Below are 20,585 nucleotides of genomic sequence, written 5' to 3' on the forward strand. Positions count from 1 at the left end.
AGTGGCATTATGACAATCAAATTTCATTCATTAACGAGTCTTGGAAATTCATATGATCAATCCTATTTATGAATTAAAAATCAACCCTATTTAAGGATAAGATTGTGCTTATTCTTATCACGTTTAATACAAATAAAAAAAGGAAAATTTGGCTAAAATTAATTATGGGCCTAAAAAAGCTAGAAATTTTGTGTGATTCAACTTTTTAGTAGCCTGCTCCGACTCCATGTGATTGGTCTTATGAGATTTTAGTTATGTATGAGAGTTGAATTTTCTAAATGGTGTGCCAGCATGAATGGTATTGTATCATTGTGCTTCTTACTTGAGAGATATTGAATCACCAAGAAACAATCGAAGACAGTAGTGAATGCTGATCATTTATGTCACCAAGCCAATCAATAATATTGTATGAGAAGATTGTGAAGCATTAATGGAAAACCTTAAGCATGGTAACCTAATAGATGTAACACAACTAAAACTAATGCCTGTTGGCTTTGTTGTGAGAATGGAAACTTATTGGCTTAACCCAACACATATGCTGCCATAATGGTGGATGACTATTGGTTTATTCATTAATCATTATCATCATTAGCCTTCTGCTGACTAATTGTGTTCTGCATTATGAGTCCTCATTCTTCATTTGTTTCAGTGGGAATTTTTTATGAAGTCTGAAACCTATTCACATTATTTAATCATTCTTGCTATTTATGGAGCATTCATTTGCTTTCTTTTCACTCTATATGTTATGCTTTTTGTGTTGTTTTGAGTGTCTTCCAATTGGAATTATGTAGGTGGGTGAATGAAGGATGTTGTGATGTGGTGACTTGTTTAAGATGTACACCCTGTATGGTATTTGTACTTGCATATTTACTTCCATCACTTTTTGATGCATTTAGATTTTTGCATTATTTTTGTTTTGAACAATATTAGTTATATTTTCTATTTTTTTATTTTTTTTTATGCTATCCAATGATGGTGGTAAATCCAATGATCATGGTAGGAAAATGTTTGGGTTAAGCTTACCTTGGGTTTGCTGGCTTTGGGGTCCACCTTGTCCTTTGGGCTGTTGGCTGGTTTCGGGTGGGCCTTGGCTGTTTTCGGTTTGAGCTTTAGTTGTTAAAATTCTAGTGGTGCCAGCTCATTATTATCAAGTGGAGGTATAGCTCATTATGAGTTGATGTTTAGTTTTGAAATTAAATGTAAAGTGAGCATATTTTGGTGGGTGGAACTTGCCCTTTCCTCTCCCTTTCGTCTCTTGGGCTGCTGCAGTTTTTCTGTTGGTTTTCTCTCCCACGGTTTACTGCTGCCTGTTTGGTTGCTGTTGACCCATCGGTTCTCTGCCCCCTTTACTGCCGTGACTTCCCCCCTTTTTACCAAGAAATGATCTCCTGCTGGACCCGAGAATTGTCTCCTGGTTTCCGATGCTTGGCTACTGGAACCGTGGCTTTCCCTTGTGGTTTGCTGTGCCGTTTGGAATTTATGTACAAAAACAGTTGGCTTTTCAACTCCCCATTCATGAGTGGAATTGAAGTATTTTGGGCTGTTTAGTTCCCCTCTATTGCCTATATATATGAAATGCTTTGAGATGAAATGGGTTGGTGAATATTGAGAGCAAAGTTGCTATAACCTATGGGTTCTTCTTGGAAAAGCTTGAGAGCTTTGTCCATTCCCTCTTCTACCTCTTGGAAGGCTTGCGAGCTTCTCCACCCTTCGTCTGGGCCAATTAATCGATATTTTCTAAAGATATTTATAAGAAAATAAAGTTGTCCTTGTATTTTTATAACTAAGAATACAGTTTATTATGCAGACAGGTCATAGTGGTGTAAATTATTTTTCTAATTTTGAATTGTGGTGTTTTATGGCAGTATTTTAATTTGCATTATTTGAAATTATTTGAATTAAGGTAGTGTCTCTCCCTTTATAAAAAAAAGAATTATCTTGGTGCTAATTTTCTTGTTTTGCAGTTTAAGATGAAACCGGAGTTGCATTATGCTGAAGTCGATTGTCCAGTCAGTGCTCCAGAGGACTTCCCAAAAGATGTTGATCTTCATTTTGAGATTGAAATTTTAGATTTCTTTAAAGCGAAGGCAAGATTGTTTGGCCGTATGTTCTGTTTTTCTATAAGAGTTGCTTCAAGCTCATTTTTATTTTTATTTTTTTATCTTCTACTTAACACAATCATTATTATTTTGTCCATAATAACTTCACCTTGTTGTCATGATTGCAAAATAGTTTTTCTTGATTTTTACCAAAAAGCTTTTGTTATTAGTGGGCTTCATCTGCTAGCTAATGCGGTGGGAAATGCACCATCAAAAGCTGCGTTGGGCTGTACTTTTTTGGTGCTGCTTTGGACAGTATTTTTTTTTCGAAATGTGGCATCCCCTGTTTAGCTGCTGTTTCAGCACTGTAGCTTTTGACAGATATTACATATTTCAACTAGGCTTAAGTAAACTCTAGGATGCCATTATCACATGCTAGCAATTGCTTTTATTTACCTGCATAGACATGTGTGCATTTGCTCTTTTTTTTTTTTTTTGGGTTTTTGTATTTTAAATGCACGAAGGCAAATGGCCCAAAATTGAAATGGTTAGATGCAAGTCACTCGTTTCGAAAAGTGCACATATTTTAAGTAGAGTCTAAAATTTGTTTTCATCTGGCATTTTTACCATTGCTTAGGATACTGACATGTGTTCGATAACAGAAATTGCAAAATGCTCTGATAAAAAACATAAAAAACTAGTCCAAGTAGCATAAAATTGAGATCACCATTCAAGAAATCACCTTTTACAAATTAGAATCCACAAATCAATATTAAATCTTTAGTAAATTTTTAATATAATAAGAATAAAAATAACATCTGTGTATTTAAGGTTGCGGCAGAGTTGAGTCATGATTTAGTTGAGGGGATTCAGTTCGACATAAGATCTAAAGCCTGAAGTCAAAATTGAGCTCGTCAAGGAAGCACCAAATTTGTACCTTGCTTATCTTTAAGGTTTTATCAGAAGTTTACTAATGTGTAATCTTATATCTGTGTGATATTGAGTATCTGTTTATATAGGTGCTTTATTTCGTGTTGTGATGCTTTTGAAGCTTTACATATCATATCTGGAATACTTAATATGCAGTTTGATTTTCATGGTTTTTTCTGCTTTTTACTGTAATCACTTGGTAATAGAGCCAACTTAATTTGTTCTCATGTTGTTTTGGTAAAAAGAAAACTAGAATGTCCTATGATGATGAGTTCAACTAAATAAGCTTGAATTCACGGTATTAGTGAGTGTACCGTTTTAAGTATTATTCACATCTTGAACTGCTTAGCGTGGAACGCTACCATTTCGAACCCTTTAATTCTGCCATATGTTCAAATTCATTTCTTCTTGGAAACCTGGAACCTATGGTCTATACTTCAGTTTTCTGGTCTGTCCCCTTGCTGACAAGCAAAAGTATCCAAAAATATGCATTTAACTTTAAATTCATTGTTGTTTTTATGTTTTAATCTGGAATCATAGTCATGGAGGGCCAAGTTTCTTTTTGAAATCTGTAGCAAGCAAGAATGTTATGCTTTCATGGGTATTTTAGAATACTATCATAATCCATTCTTCTTATTTATGTTTTTCCATCAAAGGACTGCACGTGTTTTTCTTCTATTTTTCTTCTTGTGAATTAATATTTACTCTTTTTGTTTGCCAGATTGTCAGCGAGGACATGGGAGTAGTGAAGAAGGTATTGGAAGCAATTTTGAAGTCATAAAAACATTTTTTTCAGCCTGATTTATTTTAATGCATTTTTTTGTTTTAATTAAGAATATAATCATCCATTCATTTGACATTGTTTAGGGTTTTTAGCTCAGTTTGCCTCAAAACTTTTACTTTAGTTATCTTTTATGCTTGTGATGCCTACCCCAAATAGCTGTTATAATTGATAAGTTATGATGATGATGAGAAATATTCTAAGAGTTTAGTAAAATCCATATTTTATGCCATTTTAATCCTCAAGGTTGCTTCTAGTTGGGTTTTATACTAAACAAGAGAGATCAAATTAGCTAGCATCTCTCTTTAAGAATGTACCTGATTCCTTCAAGATTCCAATTTGTCCATTCCTCCAGTCTTCTATGTGCTTAATCAGCTAAGAAAAGCCTGGGAACCAAAGTCCAGCAGTCGATTTTCTTACATATATTGTTCATTATGATACTGAAACATTACATTTAGTCGATCATTTCTCTTATCAGATATATTTAGAGAGCGACTAGGTTATTTTATGTCATAACATGCTTTATTTTATTCTCATGTCGGATATATTTAGAAAGCAACATATTTATTTTATGTCTAATCATACCATGGAAGAGGAGATGCTAGTGTTTTTTGTAAATCACTTATGGATATTTTAGTTTTAATTGCCCCTCCTCAAATAACCCGTTTAATTTTGTTGAGTACTTGATGTTATTTTGCAATTAGAGTAAACTCTGATCCATGTTTTGCTTGCCATGTCCAAACCTTCCTAGTTATTATTCATGTCATGCAGAAAACAACCCCAAGTTCTCACAATTTGCCTGCTGGAATTTTTTTGCCTGCTGAAAATCTGATGTGCTTATACTTTTTTACTGCTCTTTTTAAATCCTTCTTATGATTGTTATTTCATTTTGTATTTGTTGCTGCTTTAATCTGCATTTTTTCACTTCCACTCCTGCTTCATCCTTCTCTTTCCCGTACTTTATCTACTCTTAAACCCCTAATTCAATCTCCAGCTTACACATGACCACTGCTATCTTAGTATACTCAATTAGCCATCACAACTGGTCCTAACTTCAAGGCACATAGGCCTTTATAAATTATCCCATCGTCAACTCATGTTGATGGGTTACACTGATACATATACACACAATGCATGAAAAGCATTTATGAAGGAATACGAGGTTGGTGATTGCAGTAAGGATCATTAAAGATTTTAGGCTCTTTCTTTTCTCTCTTTCTCTCTTCTTCTCACCCTCTGCAACTTCTCTACTTATATTTCTTCTAGCACGATCTATCCTTATTGTATTTCTTCTCTTCTCCTTCTCTTTGCTTCTCTCGAGTATCCTGCCTCCATACAATGGAGCTCATAGTTATGAACTCTTGAATGCATGTGTTTTCCATTGCTCTTGGGAGAATGAGTTTTTTATTTCTTTGGTGTGATTTGTATTGAAGGCAACGACATTTTGCGTGTTCAGATCCTCCCAAGACTGCTTCATCTTATTCTCTTCTGTCTCATTGGTAGAGGCCTTTATTTTAGCAACTACATTCATTGACTCTGTTTTGATTAACTTGTATCTCTCTTAAGCTTTCTTATTGCTCTACTCTATCCCAAGAGATACAATCTTATTTGTAGAGCTCCAAATAGCTTATTCTCGATGCTTTAACTAACTCCTTCCTGCTTTACTCTTTAATTTTCCTCATGCATTCTTTGACGGGGACATCTCTGTTACGTGCAGGCCAAAATGACTTATGTTTGGAGTCGATCAAAATTGTTGGTGATTCTCACTAGGGATGAAATCTCATCTATGTGGACTCTGAATATGCTTTCTGTGACGCCCCAAGATCTAACTTGGAAAGAATTTCAAACAATCCATCAACAATTTACCAGAGCTATCTGTAACTTCAATCAAACAGTCTAGCAAAAATCTATAACATTTATAACATCAATGTACAAGTCGATTCAAATCTCAAAAGATCATATACAATACTCAGGAGCTACACTATAAACTGAAATCTATCCTGTCCTGAGTACAAAAGAATCACTATAACAAAAAAAGACAAAGACCTGGAGATTACTGATCAACCTCAATCTCCTGCTCCCTTGCCCTGACCTGAAATATTAACCATATATAATGAGCTTCAAAAAGCCCAGCAGGTCACCTAATACCTACAACTGAAATCAAAGCACGGTACTGGAAACAATATGCATGTCAGTCAATCAAATCCATAACAGTCTATTTCACATGATCAATGAATCAAATCTATACAAATACGGAAATCAAATCAGTCGTCAATGCAGCGGTAGAAGAATCAATAAACAGTAGGAAATCAGTCGATCAGTCAAATCAATCGTATCAAATCGAATCAATCAAAACAATACCATCTGGTCAATTAAATCGATCGGTATGAAATCATCAAATCAATACAATAAAGCTCAGTCTATACTAGCAATGAATCAAATGCAGCAGTTCAATACAGTGTAGAAATAATAGTATCAATCAATGCCAATGAATCCATAGTATCCATATCCATACAATATCTATAAAAGTAGCAATGCGCAGTGACAGAATATAAATATCAATGAAATCGTACGATAACAGTAAGTCCGTAAATCCGTAAATCCGTCAGTAAATCCAAATCAATAAAGCAATAAATCCATCACGTATGCATATCAATTCAAATCATCAATTTTAGAAAATCAGAAATCGTACGAAAATCCAGCGGCATAACGGCAGTATACGGAATTTACACAAAAATTCCTAAAAATCACAATTTACCAAATTAATACAGAACGTGCACGACAACATTATAAGACTTCTATTCTACTGAAGCAACATCAATCAACATCCTGATATTTATCTATTCGATCAAAATCGCACAGAACCCAAAATAACCGGTAGAATCGTTACAGAAAATACTCAAAACGTGTAGAAAAATCATATCAATAACATATCAAAAGTTGTGCGGTGAAAGTTTCGTCAATACAAAATACGGCGCGTTTTTCGGTAACAAAAACACAAATCTGTGCCCAAAAATACCAAAACTCGACATCTTCGAAAACAGAAATAGGATTCGGAGTCCTTACCACGAGATAAACACTTTTCCCAACAGCGGCGTCGGACGAAAAGCGCTCCGCGGCCTCCGGAAACCAGCTTTTCCTTTGCTTTCCTTCTCCTTCTCTCTCCTCAGATATTTTGTTTTATAAAAATGATTTTCTCTCTCATCAAATCGAGCTGATTTCCTTTTAAAACAAGTCTGATCGGCCGTCGCCACATCGTCCAGGACGATGTGAACAAAATTCAATCGTCCAGGACGATATCTCAGGATGATAATTAATTTCTTGGACGATTTGCTCTCTGACTTGTGCCATGCTCTGATCGTCCCAGGACGATCCAAAATCGGCCTGGACGATCCACTCCAGAAAATCAGCTGTATTCACTGCACTGATCGTCTTGGACGATCTCAATATCGTCCCGGACGATCTCAATATCTTCCCGGACGATCCTGGGAGGAAAATCAGATCCAGAAAGGAAAAATCAAAGGAACGAGCTCTCACACTTTCCATCTTTGCAAATTTAATAATCAGATGAGTGCTAAACTATGATGCACATACATGGACACGGCGACACGGATACGACACGGACACGGAACATGTCAATTATTGAAAATATAGGACACGGATACGGGTTGGACACGGTATTATAGTTTTATATTTTTAAAATATTATAAAAAAACTAAATAAGTATAGTTTTAAAAATATTTTAGAAATAATAAGTCATTTAATTAGAATTTGTGCTAAAAATGATTAGTATTAGGATGTTGAGAGTCAGGCCTTGATGCTTTTTATCAGTCACCGAGAGAGGAGATGACAATACCTTCACTGCCAAAAAGAAATGAAAATGAGAATATTCGATGAATGTGTATTAAGTGCGGACGTTGATTTGATGTCGTGGATAGGAAATAAGAAATTTTGTTTAAATCCTGCCAAATACAAGAAATTATATTTTAAAAAAATATTCATAAAATATTTAAGAAACGGGTGTCGGACAGGTGTGCCCAATTTGTATTTAATAATTTTTTAATCGGACACGTTTTCGGCGTGTCCGACACGTGTCAGAGTGTCAGACGAGTGTTGTGTCAGATACATGTCGAACACTGCACGCTTCTTTGAGGAGAAGTGTCGGTGCATCATAGGTGCTAAAGAAATTAAATATCAAAATGTCTTTTTGTTAACACGTGACAACATTAGCTCATAGAGGGAGCGGCGGGAAGCAAGGCCGACCGCGTGCGGGAGCTCGGAATCGCGACCTGGAGCGTGCGGGAGGGAGAAAAGTCGGGTATGCTGAAGGATACGGGTTAAAGGAGAGAAAAAGACCTCATTTTAAGTGAGTGGACCCTACCCAGGGAGGCGTACGCCTCACAATGAGTTGCGCAATTGCGCCTCTGAGGCGCGCCTCAGCCCCAGTGAGGCGTACGCCTCTTGAAAGACCAAAATTGCGTAGGCTATGAGGCGTTTTTGGGCAGAATTGCGCAAAGGCGCGCCTCTAATTGCGCAATTTTAAACAGAGCCCTATACAATGATGTTTGATGTGATCAAGCACTTATAATCCTTTTGCAGCTTTAAACATTAAAGCACTTGCCCATCCAACTCTTTTTGAAGAAAAGGTGGCTGTCATCTTAAAATTTTGTATCCAAAAGCTTTAATCTACAGCTTACTGATAAGTCTTCTATCTACACCCAAAACTGAACATCCAAAACAGCTATGCATGCAGGGTAGCCAAACTCCTGTTTAAAGCCCCGCTAGCTCATCAACTAGTAAGCTAAATGAACAGCCCCGCTAGCTCCATCAACTAGTAAGCTAAATGCTCATTGAAATGCATAATCCCTAGTACAAGAAGCAATTAACATGATGCTGACATTTCAAACTAATATAAAAGTCATAAGCGGTACACATGTATAATTCAAAAAATGAATAAATAAATAAATTGTAATGATCAATGCATAAAACTGTACAATTTACTTTATGAAATATTACAGGTTTTCTCCCTTGTTTGTACACTATTTTAGAAAAGTCATATGATGCATATGGGCTTTAGCGTGTTCATGGCCCCTCCTTTCAAGGATGGATCTGAAAATTCTAACTTTTAGAAGAAAGAGTCAAATACCTTTGGTACGGTTTCTACTAAGGCTTATTTTGTGAGGTCTTTCACATTTCCTTGTACAGAGGTCATCACTTGCTGGTCTATCTCTCGTATTATGACTTTTCTCATTATGAACAAGCAATCATAAAATTGAAACTTTTTTTGTTGCCATAATTTTCATCTTATGATTTTATTTCTTGATTGATAGGAAGAAATACTATAAAAGTTAGATTTTAAAAAAAATTGTTACTTGTATTAAAGATTTGGTATCTCACCTCATTTTCTAGGTTAACAGGATATATTTGTTCTCTTAGAATATCTATATATATATATATATATAATGTAACTCATAGTTATATAAATGAATTTCAGCTCTCTGATTCCTAATCAAGTCACTGCATGCTTTTAAAAGTGGAAAACAGAAAAATCCACTAACTGTCAGTAACTTAAATAGCAAAGGAAACATTATGAAAAAAGAAAATGCAAATTGATGTTAATTCAATAACTTTCACATTCTTGCAAATTAACATATACTTCTATATATCAATTTGCTTACTTTGACTAGTAGAACATAACGGAATAATTATTTTATTTTATTTTATTTATAAAATTTGGTATCTTGGGAAAAATTAAGCTCATCATTTTGAAAATTTTAGTTTATAATATATATACACAGTAACCAATGTGGGCACGTTTCCTTTACCCTGAAAGACTGGAAGTGCTCATTTTGTGGCATTTATTCCAACATCAATCTTATTTTTTCTCTTGTACTCTGAATGTTGATTGTATCATTAGTCAACTATCTCAAAACCATGAAGATTTGTAGAAGAATACTTCTCAATGAATTTTTTATCTGCCAATTCTTTATTTGGGTCTTCCTCACTTAGTTTTTTATTTGGTCCAGATAATTGACGAAGGACAAGGATGGGAATGCCCAAGAGAGCTTTATGAAGTCGAAGCTTGGTATGTTTGTCTTCATTTAGTAAGTCATGTGCATTTTTTATTTATTCTTTCTTCTTTGATAGGCCATTGATGGCTGATCAAGTATCTCAGTAGTATGATGAAAATGTTTTCATCATGGCCATCATGGTACTTCTATCTTCAGGATAACTGCAAAAGCAGCCGATGGCAAAATGATCCTGCCGCTTATGAAGAATCCATATCACTTTACATTTGGTAAATCAGAGGTTTGTAAAACATTTTTCTCATTTCAAATTTTTTTGTCCTTTAATATCTTCAATAGTATATGCCAGAAATTGAGCATGTTTGACCATAACCTTTTTGAATATATGATCCTTCTTGGATGGTAGGTTTGATCGGTTTTTAAATTCCATTGTGATTTATTATTTTTTAGTTCGCCGTGATATATCATTTTCTGACCTGATTTGCTTGTGCAATTTATTTATGTGCTTTCTATTTGAAGTTATATTTTACTCATTGTGATGTGGCAATGATGAATAGACCATTGAGAAGCTTGAATGTTATTTAGATTTTCTTCTTTATATATTTGTATGATTTTTAATATTGATATGCTTAGTTTAGATACCAAAAGGGCTTGAGATGGGAATTGGAACAATGGCCAAAAGAGAAAAAGCTGTAATATTTGTGACTGATAGCTACTTGACAAATTCTTCGTTGATACAAATTCCTGAAGGCCATGTAGAAGTTCAGTTTGAAGTTGAACTTGTACATTTTACTCAGGTAAAGTTATGTTTCTAACTGAATAAGCTTACTATTCTCCAATCTTATCGCAACCTTTTTTGTAATGAAGATATATTTTCTTATTTTGTGCCTGACTTGCTTTCCTGTCTGAAAGAAATTTCAGTAAAATTTAAAAATCTTTTGGTGCCTTGCTTAAATGGTTGAATGCAATCTTTACATTTCTAGTAGGCCTAATATTTTTGATGTCATCTTGAAATGACAGGTGCGTGATATGCTTGGTGATGGGCGCCTTATAAAGCGTCGAATACATGATGGAAAAGGTTTAAATCTCTAAGAGCTGTTTCAATCATTAAAAATTCTTAAGATAGGGCAGTGTATATTCAATATCACTTCATTTTGAAAAAAAAAAAATCCTTGTTAAAGTTATCTTATGAATATTCACTATTTTTGGCCAATTCATTCATCGTGCCTCCAGTTTGTCATTTTGATCAAACTGGAAATGTTGGAATAGATTGTTACCGATGAAATCACTGTAGATGCTTATGGAGTGCACATGCACTTATATCTTTGTAATAATCAACCTCTGTTGAAGTTTCTGGACCATATATTAGGAGTTATTAAAAAGGTGGCAAGTACACTTGATGAGAATGGCAATTTGAACTTTTGAAGTAGAGTTCTACTTGAAGAGTATGAAAATTCTGATTTTCTAGTAGCTAGTTGATGTGATACTATTATGAGTTACTTGCGAAATTAAAGAAACAATTGATTAAAACTTGCTAATGAAAATTATTGCTTTCAAATAAAGAAGTGTTAGGAATCTAAAGTAATCAACTTGCTTAGGCCAAAGAAGTGCGTTTGATATTAACCGGACAATTCAATCAAAATTCAAGACAAAAGTAAATACTAAGTACACATAACATAATCCATCACTTAACAACGAGAGGTTCACCTTGAGTACCTTCTCACTCAATCACTCTTAGGCTTTAACGGAGAAAGATGAACCATACGAAGAAGGATATTACCACTAGGAAGCGGCGTCGAGGACCTTTGTTTATGGAGCAGTATCCGGCGGTGGGTGACCGACGATTTTTCAACGACCCGGTGGATGGTGCTCTCAATCGACAATGTTAGTTGGTATAAGATGCGGTCGATGTATCCTTTAACAGTCTCGTCGTTGCCAAAGAAGATGTCAAAGAACGGGGATCCAAGAATATCCGTCCATCCTTGCTCGTCGAAGACAAATCCGTGGTCGACCTCAGGGTCGGCCACCATGCTTGCCTTGATTGTTGTGATCAAGCTAGTGGGGAGAGAGGAGTCATGGAGGAATTTTGGGAGTTTCCAAATAGACCTTTGCAGATTAGGAAAATAAATAATAAATCCAATTTAATTAATTTTAGATTGGATTCATGATAAAAACTTTCCTTATTTAGAATTCCCTTTATGGAAATAATTTGAAATTCGAATTTGAATGTCAAAAGAATTCAAACCTTGCCCTCTCTTGCTTGAGCTAAATTAGGAAGTCATTGTGATGATTGAACTCACCATAATGTGGGGGAATAGTGAGGGGCCGACGGCAATGGGCAAGGGGCAGCTAGGTATCGGGTTGGGTGGGGTTAGGTTGGCGGGTGGGCTTGGTGAGGTGGAGTTGTGGGGTTATTTTGGTGGGGGAGATGGCCGGCGGTGGTCGGCGGGTGGGGGTGGAGAAAATGAGGAAAAGAAGAAGATAAGTTAAAAGCCACGAGTCGCGGACTCTTCAAACGACTGGTGTGTATTGCGCTTGCTCACCTTGAGCTCTCTCTCCCTTCACTCTAGTGCTCACTGCTCACACAAGAAGAAGAAGAAGCAAATAAAAATTTTCATTAATCATTCATCAAAATTCTTACAACACATTAGACCACTATATATAGGTCTCAATCTTGAAAAAGGAAAAGTGCGCGCAATTGCCCTCTGGGCTACAATAACAAGACAATTCTCGAAAGGGGTAAATTCGGAAAACAACAAAACTAAATAAACATAACATGAAGAAATGCATCAAAAGTAAAGGCGCTGAATCGTGGCCGTAGATCTACAATTCCTTCGTCGATAAACTTGTTGGTAGCGTCTGTCGATGTCCTCATAATTCTCCCTAGGTGGGAGAAAACTTGACCATATCGAGTGAGTGTCCCTAGAGCTCTCGTACCTCTCTAGGAGGTCTGGATCTAGACTCTGCAGCTCCTCTCGGTCAACCCACGTATCCTCTGTCGCGGGGTCCCTTTCCAGTGAACTAAGTATCTTCGACGTCCCCCTTCTTTCTCTGTAATGATCTCATCATCTAATATGGCTTCGATCTTCTCCGCATTGGGTAATTGAGGCAAATTGGGGAGTGGAGGTAGGCTCAGGATCTCACCAGGTGTGGTCGCACAAGGCTCATTTGCAAGTGGATTATTGGGGTTAAACTCTGGTCCCTCAAAGGTTACTAGATCTTATATATTAAATGTAGGATTAATGTTAAAACCTTTGGGGAGGTCCAGCACGTAAGCATTACTATTTATCTTTGAAATTATCTTGAAAGGTCCAGCGCTTCTTGCATGCAACTTCTTTGCAGATCCTGGAGGAAAATGCTCCAGACGGATTCGCACCATCACAAAGTCTCCAACTTCAAATTCTTTAAATCTTCTTTTATGATCAGCAATAAATTTATAATTAGCGTTGTTTTGTTCAATTTTCTTTTTAATTTATTTGTGTAACTCCTGTAGATGAGATGCAAATGCAGATGTAGACTCTGATGTTCTAACTCTATGACTCTTGGGAATCAGATTAATGGGTTGTTTGGGTAGGTATCCATACACGATCTCAGCAGGACTAAGGCCAGTGGTTATGTTAACAGAGTTGTTATAGGAAAATTCGGCAATAGACAACTTAGAATCCCAATCTCTAATATGTTCGTCTACCAAAGTCCTTAAAAGGTTTCCTAAGCTTCTATTAACTAATTCAGTCTGTCCATCGGTCTGGGGGTGGAAGGCCATTGAAAATTGAAGTTTCGTACCCATTTTGTGCCAAAGGGTTTTCCAAAAATAGCTTGTACACTTAACATCTTTGTCGGAGACTATGGTTTTTGGTAAGCCATGAAAAGTCTAACGATCTCGTCAAAATAGAGCTTGACAATTCGAGAGGCATCAAAAGTTTTAAAGCAAGGGAGGAAGTGGGCCATTTTCAAGAAACGATCGACAACTACACAAATGGAATCATGTTTTTTCACAGTCTTTGGTAAACCAAGAACGAAATCCATACATCCTGCCAAAGACAATTAGGTACGGGGAGTGGAGTGTAGAGTCTCATGTTCTGTTTGCGTTGCTTTGCGAGTTGACAGGTGTGAAATCTCCTCAAAAGTTTACTAACATCATGCTTTAGACTCGACCAATAGAATCGATTCTCTACGGCGGCGATAGTCTTAGATTGCCAAAAGTAGCCAGCTAACTCTCCCGCATGTAACTCCTAAACGAGGTATTCTCGAAGTGACGTTTTGGGAGTACAGAGTTATTTTGCTCGGAATAGGTACCCATCTTCTATTAGGAAATCATCGATAGTGCGGTCACTTCCAGAGGTTAAGGAATTATAGATTTCATAAAAAACAGGGCAGTCCTTATAGTCTCCTTTGATATGCTCAAAGCCAATCACCTTAGTTCTTTTCTCACGGGTGATCATTATTCGACGACTTAAGGCGTCTGTAGCCTTATTTTCAGATCCTGCTTTATGCCTCATGGTATACGTGTACTCTTGCAGGAATTCGTCCCACCTCTCGTGTCGGGCATTAAATTTCTTTTGAGAATTAATATATCTTAACGCTTCATGATCCGAAAAGATGACAAATTCTTGGGGAAGTAGATAATATCTCCAATATCTAAGAGATTGAATAATAGCGTAGAACTCTTTATCAAAGGTGGAGTATCGTTGTCTAATGTCATTCAACTTCTCACTAAAATAAGCGACTGAATGTCCCTCTTTTGAAAGGACTCCACCAATGCCAATTACTTAGAAAAATTTGGTAATCTCATGACTGGGATTTCTACCATGTGTTTCTTAATTTCCTTAAATGCTCTAGTGGCATAAGTAGTCCAATGAAATTCTTCCTTCTTTAGGCAATCTGTTATTGGGGCCACTATAGTGCTAAAGTTTCTGATAAACCTCCGATAGAAGGTGGCCAGTACATGAAAACTCCTAAGATCTCTGATGTTCTTAGGCTCGTGCCACTCGGACTTTCTCCGGGTCAGCGGATATGCCTTGGGAGGATATAATAAATCCAAGAAAGATTACGTGATTAGTGAGGAATGTACATTTCTTGGGATTAACAAACAATTGATCTTTCCTCAAGACTTCGCAGACTTGCCTTGAATGATCTAAGTGTTGATCCACCGAGTTACTATAAATCAGAATATCATCAAAGTAGACCACTACAAATTTCCCTAGGAAAGGTTTGAGGACCTGGGTCATCACTCTCATAAACGTACTTGCAGCATTGCTCAGGCTAAAAGGCATCACTGTCCACTCATATAGTCCATCCTTGATTTTGAAAGCAGTTTTCCATTCGTCACCCAGACGGATCCTAATATGATGGTAGCCACTTTTAAGGTCAATTTTAGAAAAAAGTGTGGCTCCGATCATCATGTCTAACATGTCATCTAATCGAGGGATGGGGAAACGATACTTGACCGTGATTTTGTTGATAGCGCGACTATCAACACACATTCTCCATAACCCATCTTTCTTAGGGGTTAGAAGGGAAGGAACAACACAAGGACTGAGGCTCTCCTTGATAAACCCTCGTTGTAATAACTCGTCGACTTGTTTCTTGAGCTCAACGTGCTCAGTTGGATTCATGCGGTAATGGGGTAAGTTGGGCAAGGAAAGCTCTGGGCACTAAGTCAATAACGTGTTGAATGTCCCTTAAAGGTGGTAATTGGTGGGCCAGATCTTTCGAGAAGATGTCAGCGAAAGTTTTGAGGAGAGTTTTTACTTCCTCGAGGACAGGCTCTTCCTGGGTCACACTCACTTCCCAAGCTACCAAGGCGTAGAGGGGAGATCTTGACTCTAATTCAGTATCCAAGTCTTCAGCGGTTAAAACATTCAAGCCTGCGTTGGGTTTAGGGAGTTGGGTTTAACATTCTCCTTGATAGACTTAGGTTGGGTGGGTAGGAGTTTAATCTTCTTGCCCTCGTGCTCAAACACGCAGGTGTTTGATCGTCCATAAATGTGCACATCATTATCGAACAACTAGGGGCGGCCGAGAATGATCTAGCCAACATCCATAGTTAGATCATCGCACCGAATCTTCTCTTTGTTTCCCACAAACTCAATATGGATGAGACTCTTATCTTTCATTTCTAAGGTGGTCGAATTGATTCATCCGACCATATAGGGATTCGGGTGCTGTGCGATTTTCAAGTGAAGCTTAGAAATCATAGCAGATGACATAACATTAATACATCTCCCACTGTCAATGATGACCTTGCAGTTCTTGTCACCTATCTTAGTGAAAGTGTAGAATATTGATGTCCTTTGCCAGTCGTCGCTCAACTTAGGTTGTGAAAGAGCACACCTAACAAGGTTGTGAAAGAGCACACCTAACAACTTGTAGGTCTAAGTGGTCCACCTTTTGGAGACAGTTGATCACAACAGTATCGTTTTCACAGAAAAATTAGTCATCTCGTCAATGTGGTGAATTAGTTCGATGTCCGGTTCATCCTCTTCTTTGGTGACTTCCTCAAAAATGGTGACTTTAAACGGGCTGAAACATTGAGAGGCAATGTGCCCGTAACCACGGCATTGAAAACATTTAGTGCCACCAGGGGTCTTGGGTGTTTCCTATTCCAGTGTTTTACCTTTATAGTTAGGGCGAGGTTGGGCCTCGCAAGGGGTAGGTCGACTAGTCGTGGGTCTAGTGGGTTTGTTGTAAGGTTGACTAGAGGAGGATTTGAAAGGGTTAGGATGAGGGTTTTGGTTCCTAGAAGGGGTGTGGCTCCTAGATTCTTCTAAATCTAACACAAGACTACAATCGGCTTCCAAAGTGTTCACTCTGGCAAAAAGCTGATTACGAAGATCTTCTCTTAATCTGGCTCTAAACATCGAAAGAAGTTGGGCAGTAGTCATGATCTCTTCCCCACTACAGCGGATCATGAAATCATCAAAGGTCGAAATGTACTCCTTGACGGGTTTGCTTCCCTGGGTCAATTTATTCCAACAATCCAAAAGTCTAAAATAGTAGGGAGGAGGGAGATATTTTTGTTTTAACTCTTGTTTCATCGTCCCCCAGTTAGTAACAGAGTATTCTCCTCGGGTCTCATGCATATGTTCAAGGTTCGTCCAGTACTGATTAGCTCTACCCGTTAGCTTCATCTCGGCGAACCTAACTTTTCGTTACTCGAAAATATTATACCAATTAAATAACTGTCCATTTCCTTGAGCTAATCTAGGAAAACCTGGGGGTCTAATGTATCGTCGAAAGACGGGGCATCTATATGAATGTTCTTAAGCAGTTGGGTATCATTATCTCTCCAAGGAGTGTTGCGTCCTAAAAGTTCCTGATTGGGTCGATGATTGGGGTGGTAGTGGTCTCTGGGAGGTCCATATTCAGTTTGGGTATCATCACCGTAAGGAGAATGAGGTCTAGAGGGGGTGTAGATCGCTGGGTTTCCTATACGCTCGATGTTATTAAGTCTCTCACCTGTTTGGCGTCTAAAGTCGGCTAAGTCAGTTTGGGTGTTCCTAATTTGTTGAGTAACCGTTCCAAGTTGGCTCACAATTAGGTCTAAAGTTGATTAAATGTGTTCCATATCCATGGGTGGGTTTTAGGGGATGCTAGGGGGATTTTGTTTAAGTGGCAATTAATTTCAGGTTTTAGTGGAAATGGAGGGAAATTGGAGGTGGAGTTGTGGGGTGATTTTGGTGGGGGAGATGGCCGGCGGTGGAAGCTAGGGTATTCGGCGGGTGGGGGTGGAGAAAAGGAGGAAAAGAAGAAGATAAGTTAAAAGCCACGAGTCGCGGACTCTTCCAACGATTGGTGGGTATTGCGCTTGCTCACCTTGAGCTCTCTCTCCGTTCACTGTAGTGCTCACACAAGAAGAAGTCATGGAGGAATTTTGAGAGTTTCCAAATAGACTTTTGTAGATTTGGAAAATAAATAATAAATCCAATTTAATTTATTTTAGATTGGATTCATGATAAAAACTTTTCTTATTTGGAATTCCCTATATGGAAATAATTTGAAATTCAAATTTGAATTTGAAAGGAATTCCCTATATGGAAATAATTTGAAATTCAAATTTGAATTTGAAAGGAATTCCCTTTATGGAAATAATTTGAAATTCAAATTTGAATTTGAAAGGAATTCAAACCTTGCCCTCTCTTGCTTGAGCTAAATTAGGAAGTCATTGTGATGATTGAACTCACCATAATGCGGGGGAATAGTGAGGGGCCGGCTGCAATGGGTAAGGGGCGGCTAGGTATCGGGTTGGGTGGGGCTAGGTTGGCGGGTGGGCTTGGTGAGGTGGAGTTGTGGGGTGATTTTGGTGGGGGAGATGGTCGGCGGTGGAAGCTAGGGTAGTCAGCGGGTGGGGTTGGAGAAAAAAAGGAGAAGAAGAAGATAAGTTAAAAGCCACGAGTCGCGGACTCTTCCAACGACTGGTGGGTATTGCGCTTGCTCTCCTTGAGCTCTCTCTCCCTTCACTCTAGTGCTCACACAAGAAGAAGAAGAAGCAAATGAAAAATTTCATTAATCATTCATCAAAATTCTTACAACACATATATATAGGTCTCAATCTCAATCATGAAAAAGGAAAAGTACGCAATTGCCCTCTGGGCTACAATAATAAGACAATTCACCAAAGGGGTAAATTCAAAAAACAACAAAACTTAATAAACATAACATGAAGAAATGCATCAAAAATAAAGGCGTTGAATCGTGGCTGTAGATCTGCGATTCCTTCGTCAATAAACTTGTCGGTAGCGTCTGTCGATGTCCTCATCACTAGTTCTCCTTGCATTTTGGGAGTTGATACAACACAGGCCCAAGCCAAGATTCATGATTCGACTCAAGTCCCGATTAGTTTCTTGTTAGATCATATTATGAATTTGTATTTATTTCATTTTAAATCAGGCATATTTTTAATTTAAATTAGATAGAAAATATCTTTTAAGTTAATCTTGTTTTTTAATTTGAATTAGATGATAGGTGTTAGTGTTGGAGGTCGTCTTATGGAAGTTCTTATATTTGTAGTTACTAGACCATATTTATTTGGGTGTCTTACTGTCTTTTGCGGCAATATATTCATTATTCTATTATAAATAAATAGGGGGTATCTTTTCCTGAATAAGAGAGAGAATTTTTTTTTCCCTCAATATGGTATTAGAGCGGGGTTAACTATACTTGGCTCATGCCTCTTCCTAAACCTCTCTCTTTTGCTTGTTGTCACTAACACCTTTTTTGAATTGTTCATCATGATCATTACTCATGCACCTTGCTCTCTTTCAAGCTTTTGCACCCATCAAAATGCACACCTTTGCCTACTGCTTGGATGCACTTGTACTCACATTGTGTCTCACTTGCTCCTCCCACCGTGAACGCATTACTCATTGAATAGTGGCTTCAATTATTACTTCTCTTTAGGATCTTTCTGCAAAAACTCATTAGCCCTAGCCACATCTGCATTAAAGTTTACCATTGTTGGACTATCTTGTTTTCATGATTTATCTTTCCTATTCTTCACACTCTCACCAGTGTCCTAGCATCTCAATTTTCTTTCAATGACTTCAAAGCCTTATCCGCTTTTGGGTGTAATTGGGAAATTCAATGTTACTAATATCATATGGCCAATTGCTTTTTGTCGATTCATTTGACAAAATCCATCACCTTAATGTTCGTTCTTTAGAATGTGATAGCAGTGTCAAAATTTCAAAAGGGCAATCTTATTACATCATTCTCACATGCTCTCTCAATTGTCTTGAATCTTTTGTTGCCTCAAATATCATGTTTCAAGATAATATAAGACATGAGACTTTCTTCACTCTGCCTATTTTTATTGAAGTAATAGTTTGTATCTAGATGCCAATTCCGATATCCTCTCTTTTCAATATCATAAATTGCCCATTCAGGAAGTACTACAACACCTTGTGAGCTAAATGAGATGAAATTCTATAGTATGGATCCTTTACTCTTGCAGTTTGATAGAAACATGATCAATTATTTTTATTACCAAATTTCTCTCTGATCATTATCCCTCGTTGCAACATTTATAATCTTTGTTAATGATATATTTTGCAATCCCCAATAACATGGTCTCTCTCTCAAATATTCTTTGAATTATAAAGCTTTTGACAACATCTTTGCCAGTTTCTTACAGGCATGCTCTTGCTACGAGGCATCATGGTGGTGTTACTAACATTGGTCATGGCCATTGGAGAAAGACCTTCCCCCCTTATCCACACAGTGGTCATACTAATTAGTTTTTAGAGCATTTTTGGGCCAAGTTTGGGCATACTTCCATTGCACAACACGCATTTGGTTCCTGTGGCTGTGACTATTAATGGTGCTTCTAATTTTGCCACGTCTTTAGGTTTGGTTGCCCTTTTTGAAAAGCATTAGGCTCGGCTAGTTCAACTTCATCAAACTAATTGTTTGCCTCCCAAATTTTCAATCAATGCACTAAAATTCATTACTGCTCTATAACCTTTCATTATTTTCATTTTATTTTTTTCTTGGATCTCAATACAAGAAAGAGGATTGATATTGGTGTTGAAGTTGGTTTAGTTTACCACTTAATGCATGAGATCCGTTTATCGTCCACCATTACTTGGTGACAAACCCTCTTTTCGGGCTATTCGATGCATTAATTTTTTGGGTTCCTCATTTTTAGAAAGGTCATTGTTGTTATAACTCACTTACCAAATGCATAAATACTTATGCAAATATTTTCTTTTCTTGAGTCCTTTCCTTATTATTCATCATCAATTTTCTTGGTACCATTCTCTCTACATGTTCCTCTTCCTCTTGAAGTGTCTCTACATGGCCATAACCCTT

The 20,585-nt window shown here is 37.3% G+C and overlaps 1 protein-coding gene across 1 annotated transcript in view; it reads left to right on the forward strand.

The window, feature by feature from the left end:
* Positions 1 to 1,964: 1,964 nt before the first annotated feature.
* LOC110114602 (peptidyl-prolyl cis-trans isomerase PASTICCINO1) overlaps positions 1,965 to 20,585 on the forward strand; it is a gene marked incomplete at its 5' end in the record, with an annotated part of 49,930 nt that continues 31,309 nt past the window's right edge. Inside the window, 6 exon segments of the mRNA XM_020847533.2 lie at positions 1,965 to 2,087; positions 3,691 to 3,723; positions 9,777 to 9,835; positions 9,978 to 10,059; positions 10,415 to 10,573; positions 10,797 to 10,854. Coding sequence (XP_020703192.1) covers positions 1,965 to 2,087; positions 3,691 to 3,723; positions 9,777 to 9,835; positions 9,978 to 10,059; positions 10,415 to 10,573; positions 10,797 to 10,854 — 514 coding nt within the window.

Source organism: Dendrobium catenatum, unplaced genomic scaffold (genome assembly GCF_001605985.2).
Source record: "Dendrobium catenatum unplaced genomic scaffold, ASM160598v2 fragScaff_scaffold_124, whole genome shotgun sequence".
In the NCBI taxonomy this organism is placed as follows: domain Eukaryota; kingdom Viridiplantae; phylum Streptophyta; class Magnoliopsida; order Asparagales; family Orchidaceae; genus Dendrobium; species Dendrobium catenatum.